Below are 15,312 nucleotides of genomic sequence, written 5' to 3' on the forward strand. Positions count from 1 at the left end.
TCTTCCCTGCCTGACCTGGCCTAGCCCTTTGCCAGCATGGCTGGAGCAGGCAGAGCCCAGCACAGCAGGATACTGGGGAGGGGCTCCTCACCCCCGCACACAGCCCACAGGGAGCAGAGCAGTGCAGTCTGGGCCCCAGCGTGCCACGTGTGCTGGCCGCCCTGCCCAGCCCCCTCTTGAAGCAGGAGGCAGCCCCAGGAACACACGCGCGAGCCACTCCTGCTGTCCACCCCCCACCTCCCCCAACCCTCCGCCCAGCAAGAAGCAGGAGCTGGTGCTCCAGCCTGCAGGTGCAAGGCTGAGGCTCAAGCCACAGAATGGGCTCTCCAATACATGGGGGAGGGGCAGGACTGGGCTCTGCTGTGTGCACCAGTTTAAAAAAAAAAAAATTCGGCTCACACACTGCTTGTGGCATATGCGCCAGGGTTGTCGACCCCTGGGTTAACCGTTTGAACGGTTACACTTTTACAGCCCTACTTGCTACATGAGACTAATATTTTAGCCTCCCCCCCAAAATTCTTCCAGCATTTTAGATAAAAGACAAGTTTAGAGAGAACAGCACAGAGCAAAAGCTTTCTAAGTATATAAACAGTGGTACCAGCCTGGATCTCTACTAGGGATGGAAAATCCTGTTTCATTGGCTAACTGGTTAAACAATGTGTTTAACTGGTTAACCCATTAAAAAGGGGCCAAGCCCTTCCCCCACCCCGTCACTGCAGGAAGAGGCTGCACTGGCTGAGACACTAGAGCAGCCCTGGCCCTGGGATCTAACCCCGCTGCAGCTCTGCCTTTTAAATGTATTAAGAGCTGACAGGCTCTGGAGCTCAGTGGTAGAGACCTGGCACAAGCTGGGCCAACTGATTCCCAGTTCGCATCAGGTCTCCCCCACTGCGCATCTGATTTTTAAATGTGTTAAGAGCTGGTAGGCTCTTAGTTCATTTAAGAAGCAGAGGTGCAGCTTGCGCCCGGTCCCTGCTATTCCTGTGCCTCCACTGCCCCCCCACAGAGACGGTGCTGGGGGGAAACTGCTTTTAAGCCGGCTCCCCCCCCCCAGCGCTGGCTCTTGCTCCCTCTCCCTTTCCCCCCCTCTCTGATAGAGGCAGCAAGGGGGGAGGGGGAGCGACTAGTCAAGGGACTAATGACTATCTGATAAGCTTTTGCTTATCGGATAGTCGACTAGTCGCTTACATCCCTAGTAGAATTCTTGTTTACAGACAGATCCAGCTTTCAAAGACACGTTTCCCTCTCCTGTCACAGGTTCTTCTGATCACAAAAGAAGAGGCAAAAAGAACACAGAAAAATAGAAAGCCTCTACTTGGAGCTCATTTAAAAAAAGGACAATGCTAGATAAGCTGGAGTTGTTCTGAAAATATTCCTGCACACATCCATATAGAACAGTGGTCCCCAATGCGGTGCCCGCGGGTGCCATGGCGCCCACCCAGTGATCTGGGCCAGCCCAAGCCATTCTTGCTCCCCCGCCCCCGAGCACACGTGCGGCCCCAAAAGTTTGGGGACCACTGATACAGAACATCATTTGAGTTTTTCAAAAGATATAAACAAGAAGAGTTAAACAGTATTTAAAGGAATATGCATTATAGAATATAAAAGCTAGTCAGACACACATGACTGGGGACAGAACTCTTATCATGTATTCATTTAAAAGCAGCAGATGCATTTTTGCCTAACAGACTAATTTGTACTAATGTGCCTTCAAATGGCCTGTATCACATACAGCTAAACTCAGCAATGTCAAAAAGTCAGCACATAAAAAAATATATATCCAGTTTTAACAGAGAATTTAACAGAATAGGAAAGTCAAGTTCCAGTTCAGACGCTCAATCATGAAATATGAATTAAGATAATGAAAGTTGTCAGAAAACTCAAGTCTGATAGAAAGGCACCAAACCTGCTACTGGATAACTAGGAATCTATTTTGTATGTCCACTGAGTAGATACACTTTACAGTCCCAAACAATCACAAGTCAGCTGCAGAAAAGAGATTATCATGGACACTACCTTGATTGTGCTCTTTAATACCTCCTCATTAAGCCTGTGAGTTAACATGGTCCTTATCCACATACCTAAAATACAGCTATTTGCTTGCAGAAAATTAATGGAACTACTCACATTTACATGTTTAAAGTTAGCTGTGACTTTAAGGCCATTCCTGGGCCCCATATGTCAGCAGTCAAAAAAAAAAAAAAAAATCTGTAATACCTATTCTGTTTCATGACATTTCTACGTGGTTTAAAAAAAAAAAAAAAAAAAAAAAAAAAAAAACAACCACACTTGCTTTTTGATAAACATCTACAGGGCAATGAAAAAAGCCAACCTTTCATTTTGGTGATTCAGCTCTATGATTAAGAATCGCATTATAAATTACAATGAGCTTTTAATTGTTTTACTCTAAGGACACCAATGTTTTCCAAATCCAGACAAATTAATGCTAAATCTATTGAAGGAATGGAGTTCCTGAAGTATTACGGTGGAACTCAAATGTCCTTTCATAAAAATAATTTATTTTTTGAATGAGAGAGCAGTTCAAACATACTGTATTCATGAAACAATGGATACCATCCTTGAAAAAATAGATAATGAAGTTGGGCAATTTTATAGTGAGTTACATTACTGATTTTTTTTTAAAGTACCTACTCTGTAACTGATGTTACGTTGTCATGTCCAGCTGGCCCTACTGGATCATCTCTGAATTTATCACTTGGAAGTTGTGGTGGTAAGAATTCCACATCCTTTTTCTTTGGAACTTTATAAAACTTCCAAGTGGTGTTAGCATCATCTTCCTCCAAATTCATTGCAGTACCAACATACACTGTAGGTTCTAGAACTTCTGGAAACGCAGGTGGGAAAGGTTGAGACAGTGGGTCTATCCTGTCTTCCATTGTTTTTGTGGGAACCAAGGGGTCTGGTGTTGGCATCTGATAGAAATGCTGGCTCTGAGGAGTAGAAGGAGTTTTAGTTACCCCTTCATCTACAACATCACATGGGTGAGGACTAAGTGGAGGTGGTTGAGGTGAATTTGCCATTTCAGCGCCATGCATTTGAGGAGTCTTTGCTACATCATTATTAGTTCTCATATTTGAAAATCTAACTTGACTGTCTGGTGCTGTCATCACAAGCCTCTGACTTGCTGATTCTACCTCCATGGCAACATCATCACTAATAGAAGCACGATGGTGAAAAGGAGTCAAAGGACGTTTTTGTGGCTTATCCCCCTTCTCTTGCTTCTCATTTGTCTTGTGCTTTGGAGCTGCTTGCTGTTGCTGGCCTACAGGTGGTGCCTGCCCCTGCTGACCCAAACTTCTTGGTTTAAGATTTTTGTGCCTGGAAAAAAAAAAATGGACAATAATATTTCAGTGAACCCCTAAAATGTATCTACACCTGTTCTTCACTTGCTATAAACCAGATTTTTTAATAATAATAATAATAATAATAATAATAATTAGAATTTTTCAAAGTGTCCTAGAAGGTATTAAAAAGTGAAGCAGGAAAAATATAGTTTCCTAGTTCTTAGAGAAAGACACACAATTTGGGTCAGTAAGATCTTTTACCAACAGAAGTTGGTACAATAAAAGAGACAAGCTTTTGAGTTATGTTTCTTCAGGTCTTGGAAATACAATTACAGAAACTTAAGATACTTGGAATTCACACCTTTAATTAATTCAGATTAAACTTTCCCTAAGTGCCTGTGCGGACAAGCTCCTAAATTCAATCAGTAACATCTCAGTCACATAAAAATTTAATATTCCGCATGGAGTACAAAAAAAAAAGCAGCCTGTGTCCAAAAAAGCCCAATCTAGGTTACCACTGGAATGATCAGTACTTCAATTAATTTGAAATAAAGCTATTATTGTGTTCTCAGAAGCCTTATTCCCCTCACTTTTCAAAGCAAAAACCGTAAGAGAAACCTAGAAAATAGAAAACACGGTTTCTCAAGTGGTCTCTAGTTATTGTGGGGTGTTCACTGTACAGAAGAGCTGCTTAATGCTATTGATCAACCGTAAGACAGGTTTCAAATCTACCCTTCCCTCTGGAGAATGCAGATGCTGCCCTACCAAAGGAAAAGTATCCCCACACCACAGCAGCTTTCTTTCCGTCTTCTTACTCCTACTCCTGCCAACACCATACTGCACTAGCCAAAGAATGCTAAAAACTAAGAATGCTCCCAGGCCTTACATGCCCTCAGAACTCTACATTTGAATTCAGAAATCTACATTTAGCCGCCTTAAGATCCTTGTGCTGATCCATGCAAATAAGGAAAAATCGACTTGTTAGTCAGCAGCTGTGAGCCTTTCACCAAAAGACTATAATGAAGTTTAGGATTCAGGATACACAACAGGATACTACATCATCTTGTAGGTCCCCCACAATACAGACAGTTATGGTTTAGTATTCCCAAGTCCATCATTAAAACCTTTCCTGCATACTTCACTTTGTCTACATTATTGTACAAGTATACAGGGTACTGTACCTTGAGCAATTGCAATTTGTCCTCTGTGTGGCTTCAACAAAATCCCAGGATGCTACTTTGTCAGCAGTCTCTTCAACACATAAGCCATTTGATGTAGCAGAATACTTTCTCCTATGATTCAATATTGGGGGGAGGTTATTTTTAACTAGAATGTATGTTACCTCTTCAGATTCAGAGGAGAGTAAAAACTACCAGAAACTAGAATCCGGAAAGATAATAAACATTACTCTGAAGGAAACAATGTGAACTGGCATTCACAATTTTTTTTTAAAAGTGTTTCAAAAATAAAACATGCTTTACTGATTAACAGGCTTAAGCAGCCTTCCCTAAAATTACTTTGTGCAGCAAGAAGTTTTACAATAATTATACATAATGTTTAAAATACAGCTTTAATTTCAGTTTTAGAAAGGAGTACATACTTGTTCTGCGCTCTGTTCATATTGCATTCTTGCCAGACTCGATCCACCACCTGATTGGCTAATTTTCTAGGGATTTTGCCACCATGGTGACTAGTACTGTCAGAGCTAAATCCATCAGAAACAGAAGAAAATTTCACCCATTTCTGGGCTGACTGTGCATCAACTGAAAATAGAAAAGCAGCATAAAAAAGTTAAAGAAAAAAAGATTTGAGTCACCTGGGCAACATGACTATAGAGGTCCCAACAACTCAAAAACTGTTCCAGCGAATGCGGAACATACACACCACCCTTTGAGGGATTAATTCTGTTAGCTATTTTAAAATTAGGAATTTTAAAAAAAAAAAAGCAGAAAAATTGTAGGCATAGCATACATGGCAGATGCTGAATAGTGAGATAGCGTCCTGTCACACAGAAATATAGCATACGTGTTTAAACTGAAGCAAGTTCCCATGCTACCTCCATTTTAGCTATACTGAGTGTTTAAAAGAATCTCATTCCAGCAACAGGAACACTATTGAGCCTGTGCATAATTAATTATTTGGTGATCACAATAAACAATCTCTGCTGTTTTTCCTCTTTCACATGTTAACATGAGTTAAATGACTCTCTCTCTCTCACCCCCCACCCTCTTCCACTCCTTCACAGAACAAGGTGTATTACTATTCTGGTCAATCAAAATACAGGACTATGTAGCACTTTAAAGACTAACAAGATGGTTTATTAGTTAGTCTTTAAAGTGCTACATAGTCCTGTATTTTGTCTCAGCTACACCAGACTAACATGGCTACATTTCTATCACTATTCTGGTCAATATCTGTCTTCATGGACTGAATATCAGAAAGAAAGACTCTCCTTTACAATAAGATATACCCTTAGGAATACTGCACCTCTTTTTCCACTCCTCTCAAAGAACAAGTTTAAATACACATTTCAAACTAAAAGCAGTACTGACAACATTTCTTCAGTATATATTTGTGTGTGAATATATAAAACAAAACAGCCCAAAACATGTAACTGAATAAAATAATAATCAATCCTTAACCACACAGTTTGATCATGAAAAAAGTTAACTTACAGTCTGATCTAAAGGCCATTGAAGTAAACAGGAAACTTTACAGTGACTTCATTAGGTTTTAGATTCATCCATTAACATGGCCTTTTGATATTTCACAAGTATCTAACAGGCTATTCATTGTCATACACGGATGTATAATTAAGTGCGGGTAAATCATGTAACCATGTAAACTCCAAAAGCAGACTTATTTAAATTAGGGCAAAGGGCATAGCAGCGGGTTTTTTAAAATGTCATTAAGTCCCCATCTCTGTATTTTTTCCCTTCTGTCTCTCTTCAGCATCTGAGGAAATGAGCTGTAGCTCACGAACACTTATGCTACAATACCCTAATACATTTGTTAGTCTTTAAAGTGCCATCGGACTCCTTGTTTGTTTGAAATGTAATCGCACAAATGTCAGGAGCCAGGTCTACCCACAGCACCCTACAAAGCACCCTAAATGCTTTAGAAAAACACCAATACAAGTGAAAGCAGATCTTAATGCAGGCTCTGACAATGTAAAATCTTGCCCTCATTACTTCTCTGCTCTGGAGCCATCTCCCTCCAAACAAACTAAATTTTTGCCCAGGCTTTTTAACATCTCTGGGCAGATGGCCACTTGTTAAACTCACGATGGCCAAAAGCAAGCTCTTTATCTTTCCCTCCTGATACTAGGTGAAAAATATTTTGGTCCAGAACTGCAGAGGAGTCACCATTTTGTGTTTACTCTACAAGGCTAAGAGTGGAAAACAGCAGGGTGCTACATTTTTCTCCCGCCCCCTTACCCTCCCCATCATATTTTTCCTGGCATATTTCAGATCTTGTAATTATGTCACCAAATCAGTTGCTAATTAATACCAACTCCTCCTCACCCCAGGCTCAACAAGAAAAGGGAAGATACACCTGGACGAAGCTCCCTCTGATACATTAATGAGACAATGGAGTTTCCACTGCAGCAACCTAACATAATAAACCTCCTGAAAGTTTGGTACACCCCCCCTCCCTCCACATGCAGCCTTCCCAGGAGAGAGTCCTATCTCTGCAGCCCCGCTATCACACTCGCTGCCTCTGTTGATAGATCATGTCCACACTCAGGGCACCATCACAGTCAGTGTGAGCAATGCACTGTGCAAATGTATCCCACAATGCAGTATTCTGGGAAGGCAGAGCTGATACCTGTGTAGCTTGGGATTCCTTCCATGTTCTCCCACAGCTCTCAGAGCTGTTGGGAGCAGTATCATGAGTAGCTCTGGATCAGAGAAGTAGCCATGTTAGTCTCAGTAAAAACAAGTAATCTCCTGGCACTTTACAAACTAACATTTATTAGGGTATTAGAGCATAAGCTTTCGTGAGCTACAACTCATTTCCTCAGATGCTGAAGAGAAAAACAAAGGATACAGACATGGGACTGACATCAGTGCTAATAAAATTTGAATGGACGGGGCTCATCTCCAACAGTGGTGAGAAGACAATACCTGAATGGGAAATTATGCCATTGTAATCTGAGAACCATTCCATGTGTTTATTTAGACCTTGGTTCAGGGTGTCAAATCTGCCTATGAGTAGCTCTGTGAACTCTCTAATGCTGAGTAAGTCAAAGCAGCACAGCAGCCTGTCCCTTCCCCCTACAGCAGTAGCTCCTAGTGCAGGGAAGAATAGGAACATTGCAATGATATGCTCTTTGTTCCTCAAATGGAGCAGCTCACTCAGCTGTTAGGTACTTCCCAAAGCTTTGAAGGGGAGGGGCGCATCCCTGCAGGGCAGCAGAGATCAAAATACTGAGCAAAGCCATCAGGGCAGGCATCATGGCCGTGGTGTCCAACACTCTAGCCACATGTAGCTATTTGGCTGGTTGAACATGCCTAGTTCACTATAGCGCAGTAGCCACTACAGTGGTAATTTTAAGAACTGGTTGGACACTACAGTATTATGGGATTCTGGTGGAAGTCAGTTCTGTGGACAAAAACAGCACAGTCTACACTGGCTCTTTGTTGACAATAAAGGGAGGGGAAAAGAAAAAAAGTCTCTTGTGGGGTGGAAGTTTTGCCAAAAGTGGGTGTTTCAACAAAAGTCACACGGCAATGTGAATGGTCTCTCTGTATAAGACAAACAACAATTTTTGGTGACAAAACTTGGTAGCATACACAAAGCCTTGAATTCGGAGATATTTATCCTGATACAGATTGACAACTGGAAACTACATTTCCGATTGCTCACATATGAGAAAGCAAGCAACATTCTCCAACATTATAAATATGCTCTGTAATCAGCTTTTAAGCACTGTAAAGAGTCCGGGAATGTCACCTTTTTACTCCCAAACCAGAGTTTCTGCATAACAGTTACAAGTACTGTCCAGTAGCACAAAAGCCAAACTAATATTCAGGTTTTAAACTGCAATCATTTTGCAAATACCATTCCTGTACTAGTTTATTAAAAAGTCAAGCATTAAAGATAAAAATTGAGTATATTATAATTCAAAGAGTTTTAGATTACAGCAACAATTAAAGAACAATGTTCTGGAGGCTACAAATCAATTGCATAGATCACTCCGAATATTATCTAAATATTCGGACACTTTATTTTAAGCAGAAACCTCAGGACAGTTTTCTTTTTGAGAAAAAGAATATTGACTTATACCTGTCTGAACTTCCTCTGGGGATGTAGGTGGAGTCAAAGTTACAGAAGACATGACAGGATCTCTTGTGGAAGCAGGCACTTGGTGGACACCCAAGCAAGCAGTTGCACAGTGAGAAACCCCCACAGTGCTAGGAGCAGGGACATCTGTCTGAGGAACTAGAACAAAGCACGCTGGGTAGACCATTCGTACACCAGCTGAAAGAGAAGTATATAGTTATTAATATAGTCAACTCAGTCACTGAGTACCAGTTACGTGACCAATAGGAAACACTCTCTCTAGGGGCTAGTTTAAAAAAAAAAAGTCACACTGCAATATTATCTGTTGCTTTATAAATTATGAGCATTAAAACAAGCCAGAAAACAAGAGAACTCGAGGCCAATTATGCCTTTCACAGTTTCATAAATAATGACTGAACAGCAGTCATTTTGAGAGACGTGGTCTTGTTTAATTATGTTAATGCATTACAAGTGCTGCAGTACCAGTGACAGTTCTTATTCAGAGGTATTCTGATCAAGTCGAAAACCATTTTTTCTATACAGGTGTTCCAACATATTATTATGCCACAGGTCACTGCGATGAGTTTCAATACCATAACAAGCTCACCTTTTTTGCAACTGTCCTCCTGTCCACTGCTATTCTATTCTAAATGTTTTACTTACTTGTCACTCATGCAATACAGTATACCCTACTTATTCAGTTTCTCCAGTAAAGCAGCTTCTTCCTTCAACAGTAAAGCTCCTCAATTAATTCATAATATGTATTGCAGCCACTTCACTCTTCAAATAGAAATTTCTTCATTTTTATCCCTTTCACCCCCATGTATGTGCTTTTTTGCTACTATTAACAAAACAGTTAACTACTGCAGTAAAATTAAGGCAGTTCTAATAATTTAGCCTTGCAAATAAGTCACATAACTCCTGGGGACAGGAATCATCTCTCTTCTATTTGTACATGACCTTGGACAAAGGAAGCCCTGGCCTCCAAGTTCTACCTCAATTACACATACATAATGGAAAACTAGGGGAAAAAATAATTCTTAGGATTCTAAGACCCATGAAAAGAAACCTTTTCCCAAAAATTGATCTTTACAACAAAAACAAAAAAACCCACTTAGGAGATTTAGAAAAAGGGAGATCATGCATATGCTACTTTTCCCTGCACCTTCAATTAAAATGATATTAAATGTTCTTTTAATGTAGATTACAAATTGAAGCACTCAAATGTTAGGCCATGCTAGATTTACTGTTGCGTGTGCAACTGTAATTCATCCCCCTTGCATGTCCAGCCTGCAAACAAATGAGGCTGCAGTCCTGTGGAAAAAGACAGTATGCCATCGTCTAATTAAAGATCATAATGCACACGTTGACAAATTAAGCTTCCATGGCTCACTATGTGTCTAGATTTTTTTCAAAGAACTGAAAGCACAAATATTCTAATACGTAAAACATTCCCATCATGCATCATTATCAGGGTTTAAACCCTGAGCCTTCACACTGCACCACTTAAGGGAGAGTGTTACCAGCTAATGCATGTATCTTTCCAAGAGCTCTTTGCCCACAGGGCTCTGCTGGGTTCAAGAGGTTTGGGGTCAGAATTTAGTTTTGGGAAGGTCAGGGAGGTCACAGTGGACATGTCTCATTTGCTCTCTAGTGTCCTGGCCCTCATTTTAAAGCTTCTAGAACAGCTGAGGCCAACCCAGGGCTCATGAGCCTCGTGTCCGCTCTTCTCCCCTTCCCCCCCCGGGCACGACTCGCAAAGCTGCCCCTGCACCCCTGAAAACAGCCCCTGCCTCCCTGTGCTCACCGGGGTAGGGGAGCCATGCGGTGCAGCCATTAAAAATGGTATCTTCAAGATGGAGTCGGCCAGTGGGAGCCTGATGTGGCCAAAAAGCCTTGAAACATGTTTGTTAAAGGGGCAGGCCTTTTTTTTCCCCTCCTCGACAACATCCCTCCATCCGCACCCCCACCACAGCTTTTTGCACTATATTCACAACTATTTTCTTTGCCCGTAATGGGTTGACCACCCCTGTTCTAGAAGCTATGGCAGTGAAAAAAAAACAACAACCCATCAAGATGTAACCAAAGTATAACCAACACAGCAAGATCTGCCCATGTTTGCAAAAAACCTGAAACAATAGCTCGAGTAAGTGAAATGCCCCATTGCCTGACTGGGTGTAAGTTAACTGTCAACACTGTTACTTCAAATATCAACATGGTTAATTATTCCAGTGCTCAAGTCACAGAAGAAAAAAGTATACTATGAAAATCAACACAATAACCACTCATTTTGCATAGGCCTTGAACACCCCATAGTGAGACTGAAGGGAAAATAAAACTAACATGATTTTTCTGAAGGAGCCTTAGTATTTCCTCCCAAATTTCTGAAAGCTGTTACATCCTTTGTAGAGCAGATTTCAGGACAGACACTGTCCACTGCCCTTTAAAAGTTCTAGCTACAAAAATGTTCTATCGGATCCAAAGTAAGCTTTCCTTCTTACCAGCAGCGGGTAATAATCAAGAAGGATGTGCCACTTATGAAATCATTTTGGCTAGTACAGCAAAATAAAAGCAGCTAAACTAGTCTTCCAAACAATGTGCAATATACAGCAAAGAATAAAAGTCAGACAGCCAGGAATCTCTTACATTCAAAAAAGATTTTCAAGATCACTGTTCATGTTTAAAAATTAGCCTCCTTGGCTGGACTACTTCAGTAAAGATGTGACATACACTAAGATTACATACCGACAAGGACTTCCACAGCAGCCAGAGAGTCATCTTCCCAATCCATCTCTTCTTGTTTTTCCTCAGAACCCTCCTTCAGGTTAGATGTGATAGGATAGAATTGTTTCCATTCACCAATCAGCTTTTTTGTAGAGGAATCTGAGAGCTTGAATGACTGTCCTGTGAGTGTGCCATTTAATCCAAAAGGACTTAGGATAACTAGATATACAAATAAATAATTTTAGGGTACACATGGAGAATGATTTGCACCACCTCCATGACTCAGAGTTTAGCCAACATCTATTATCAAATAATTCATTTTAATGACTGGTTACACTTCAACTCACTCCAGTACAGTATAACAAAAATTCCTACAATGACATTTCAGAACAAGAATTTATTATACCTCATTAAAATGTTTATGTTCCAAAGAAGATGAGTTATGCAACAATTCATGTTCCATAACAGCAGTTAGAAATTAATCCACCTGAACATCTGTGACAGAAAATTGTGTCATGGATAGAAATGGGTATGCAGCTGTCTATGCACACGAAAAAGCAAAGCTCTGCAGGTAAATATGAATTTGTGTCATCTAAGGATCTGGTGTAGCTTTCTTGCTGGCAGTGTTAACTTGCTGTTCAATGGCCTAGATGTAGTCATCTTCCCCACTGTTTGTTGCAATTAAATTATAATACCAATAAGTCAGACCTGCTACACACAAAGAAATGTGATAGTCTTGCCTATATTAGGAAAGTTACCTGTTATCAATGGACATCAGCAACAGTGAAGTTAAGACTTGCTCAGAAATAGTTTAATTGCAAACAGACAAGTACAAACCCCCACTCAGCTCCATTTCTGGATCAAATATACGACAAATATAGGCTAATGTGTTCCCATGTAGGATAATTAGCTGTAATAGATAGTATGGGATCCCATACTCTAACGGTGTCAAACTTATAGCACACTCTGGGTATTCACATCTCCATATCAAATGCTGTGAATGAGCCATTTCCATTTCCACCCTGACTTGATTAAGCCTCATTAACTCAAACAACCTTTTTATATATACAACCCTGCTTCTAACTTCACTCCAATTCATCTGATGAAGCTAGTTTTACCCACCAAAGCTAATGTCCTAATAAAGCCCATTGTCTCTAAATTGCCACAGGACGCCTAGTTGATATAGTACACTGACCAGATCCAGCCCCCAAGCTCTCTCTTCCCATCTTCAAAAGGGCCCACCTGTGTCTACAGAATGATCTGGAACTGGAAAGGAATCACATAGGCAAAGCGGCACAGATTAGAGCTTCATCTTCCCTTCCCTGTTCACTTTCCAATCCTATTGTTATGCAACATCTTTTTGAAATGGCCCAACACAGCTACAAAGTTTTATGCTATTCCATGTGTGATGTTTTATGCAAGTTGTAATTACTTAACTTTACATAGGACCATAAACTTCATGATATACCTGATGCATGACATTTAGGTTGGGTTGTAGGAATGCAGATGGGGATCTCAAAATGTATAAGTGACACAGGAAACATGCAATTGAAAAGCAGCCCTGTCACTGCTGCCAGAAGTCACCACGTAGACCAAGAAAGGGCTTCTTTTTTAAATGTTTTGGCCCGTCACTACCAAATCTGCAGAACTGGGCTCCTGCTCTTCCACACCACAGGCCTAATATTCGTGCTGCTGATCTTGATCCCCCTGGTGCCTAGCTTAGAGAATAGCTGATTCTTTACATCCCCTCCCTCAAAGTAGCAAAAGCAATGAAGTCCCCAAGACGACAAATGTTTGTTTCAGGGATAGGAAGGAGACAGGTAGAGAGAAAATCCCCAAATAAAAGGAATTCTGAAGAGTAGAGGGGAGCAACACGGGAGAGGAAAAGTTACAACAAGATTGGGGTGCCAGATCTAGAGAAGAAGTAGTTAATGGAAGCTTTATAGGTTTACTTTCAAACAAGGTCTTTAAATGCAATATCTAAAAGCATCATTAGGTAAGGATTCTGCAATGGGACAAAACTAGAAAGTTAGCTGTCTGACCACACCACAATGATTTTGACACCTTTGCTCTAATCAAATTTACACTTAGGAAGACAGCCTTCCTTAATAGTTAGGAAAAGGAGGATGACTTAGCTATTTCTGATCAGCTTTAACAAAGTTAAAGTTTAAGTTATGACAGAATCAGTGGCCAAAATTGATTCACACAAATCCATAAATATACTTTTCATTGCTGCTCCCTCTTCCCCCCCAATTGGCATCAACATTTTTCAGATCAGTGGATGAAGGACTGCTCAACAACAAAAGTATTAATAGTAAGTCACAGAAACCTACCTTGAAAAGGGCTGTTAGATTGCTGGGCAAGGGTAAGGTGTTCTTCACTAAGGAGATACACAGGTTGGTGCTGGTTGATTTCTACGCTGGTACAAACATTGCTGTCCCCATGCAAGAAAAAGGTGAAAGAGCAGGACAAGTGCTCACTGGAAAAAGAGAAAGACGGGTAAACAAATACAGAGTATATTTACACTGAAGTATTAAGGAGACTGCTAAAGATTTTAAATTGATTGTTTTGTCAACACTGATTTATCTTCACTGACTAATCAAGATGGGGGGGAGCTCTCTGTTAAGGATTCAGCATTCTTTCAGTGAATGAAGTTGCAACAGAGTTCATGCTAAACATGTTCTTAAATATCCAGAAGGTCAAACATAAAGGGAAGATCATGTTCTTGATATCTCTTTACTGGTAAAAGAAAGCAACACAAAAAAAAAAAAAAAAAAAAAAAAAAAAAGCATGTGATCTTTGAACGTCAGTTAAAAAATGCTCAAAATTTAAACACACATCCTTTGAAGATCACCTTTAAAAATTGTAAAAAACTTTATATTCAAAGTTCAAAGGAAACAGGAAAAATTATACTCATTTGATTGAGCGCTACTAACAATTAGGGAAAAAATATTTTGAAATAATTCAGAACCTCAAATTTCTCTTGTAAATATCACTACATAGTGCTCTTAAAATGCAGGGCTTATGTATAATATTTAACTGAATAACACGTTAACTTCACTTCAAAGTTTTTACACTTAAATCAGTGGGAGTGAGTCAAGCTGAAAATGTTCAAGTTTCATTTGTATTTTATAAAGCAAATGAGGAAGGGCCTACCAATGAAAAGTATAAATCAAAATTCCTAGTGATTAAAAGAATGGATTCAAAACAAATCTCCCAGTTTGACACATTGTGTCTACCCTACATCTTCAAAGCAAGCTCAAAGTGTTAACAAAGGTTCTCTATAGATTAATTTACACTATTAAATTCTGAAAAGAGGAGATAAAATATTCAAATGCCTAATCTATTATTTGAGTTATATTGATGATTTATAGTGTTAATACAGTGAATTAAAAAGAAAAATCTTCACTCAGCAACGAAACAGAAGCTCTTCACCCACACAGATAAGGCCTCAGAAGCTGTCTCAATTTTTACTGTTTTGTTTCTTTAAGATGTCGTTTAAGATTTGTCTCTTTTGATCATGATTTGTCAACTACTTGGTCACTTTTGAGTAGGATTGCTAATGAAAGTGCTGAGATGCTGGCATTTTTTGTTTAACTTAATTATAAAAGACACCAAAACCTACCATGTAAATTACTCTAGTTCAAAAATGTCTACCTTCCTAAAAATCATGAGAGAGTTATAGGAGAGAAAGCACTGCTGCAAAGTGGGGTGTATGTAAAATGCATTCACCTGATCTAATTCACTAGGAAAGAGACAACTCAAAGTCCCTATCCGCACACCATATGGAGAATATTTCCCCTTATCTCGGATCTTAAAGAATCTACAATATGATGGATTTAATTTTTTTTAAATTACTTAGGCAGGCCGGTTTGTGAGCCTTGTAAGTGCTAACTTAACTCAAATGCCTGAAAGAACTGAAAACAACCCAGTCACTTCAGATGCCAAAGTGCAAAACAGAACAATAATAAATTCAAAGAAATATACACTCTTAATT

The 15,312-nt window shown here is 39.9% G+C and overlaps 1 protein-coding gene across 1 annotated transcript in view; it reads right to left on the reverse strand.

Annotated features, from left to right (window-relative positions):
- Window positions 1–15,312, reverse strand: part of MED13 (mediator complex subunit 13) — a 93,035-nt gene that overhangs the window by 36,702 nt on the left and 41,021 nt on the right. Inside the window, exons 4-9 of the mRNA XM_006138645.5 lie at window positions 13,649–13,794; window positions 11,337–11,534; window positions 8,595–8,789; window positions 4,906–5,068; window positions 4,487–4,597; window positions 2,653–3,339 (exon numbers count right to left, since the gene is read on the reverse strand). Of these exons, the coding sequence (XP_006138707.1) occupies window positions 2,653–3,339; window positions 4,487–4,597; window positions 4,906–5,068; window positions 8,595–8,789; window positions 11,337–11,534; window positions 13,649–13,794 (1,500 nt within the window). The remainder of the gene's footprint in view (window positions 1–2,652; window positions 3,340–4,486; window positions 4,598–4,905; window positions 5,069–8,594; window positions 8,790–11,336; window positions 11,535–13,648; window positions 13,795–15,312) is intronic.

Source organism: Pelodiscus sinensis, chromosome 21 (assembly GCF_052426305.1).
Source record: "Pelodiscus sinensis isolate ZL-2025 chromosome 21, ASM5242630v1, whole genome shotgun sequence".
NCBI classification, from domain to species: domain Eukaryota; kingdom Metazoa; phylum Chordata; order Testudines; family Trionychidae; genus Pelodiscus; species Pelodiscus sinensis.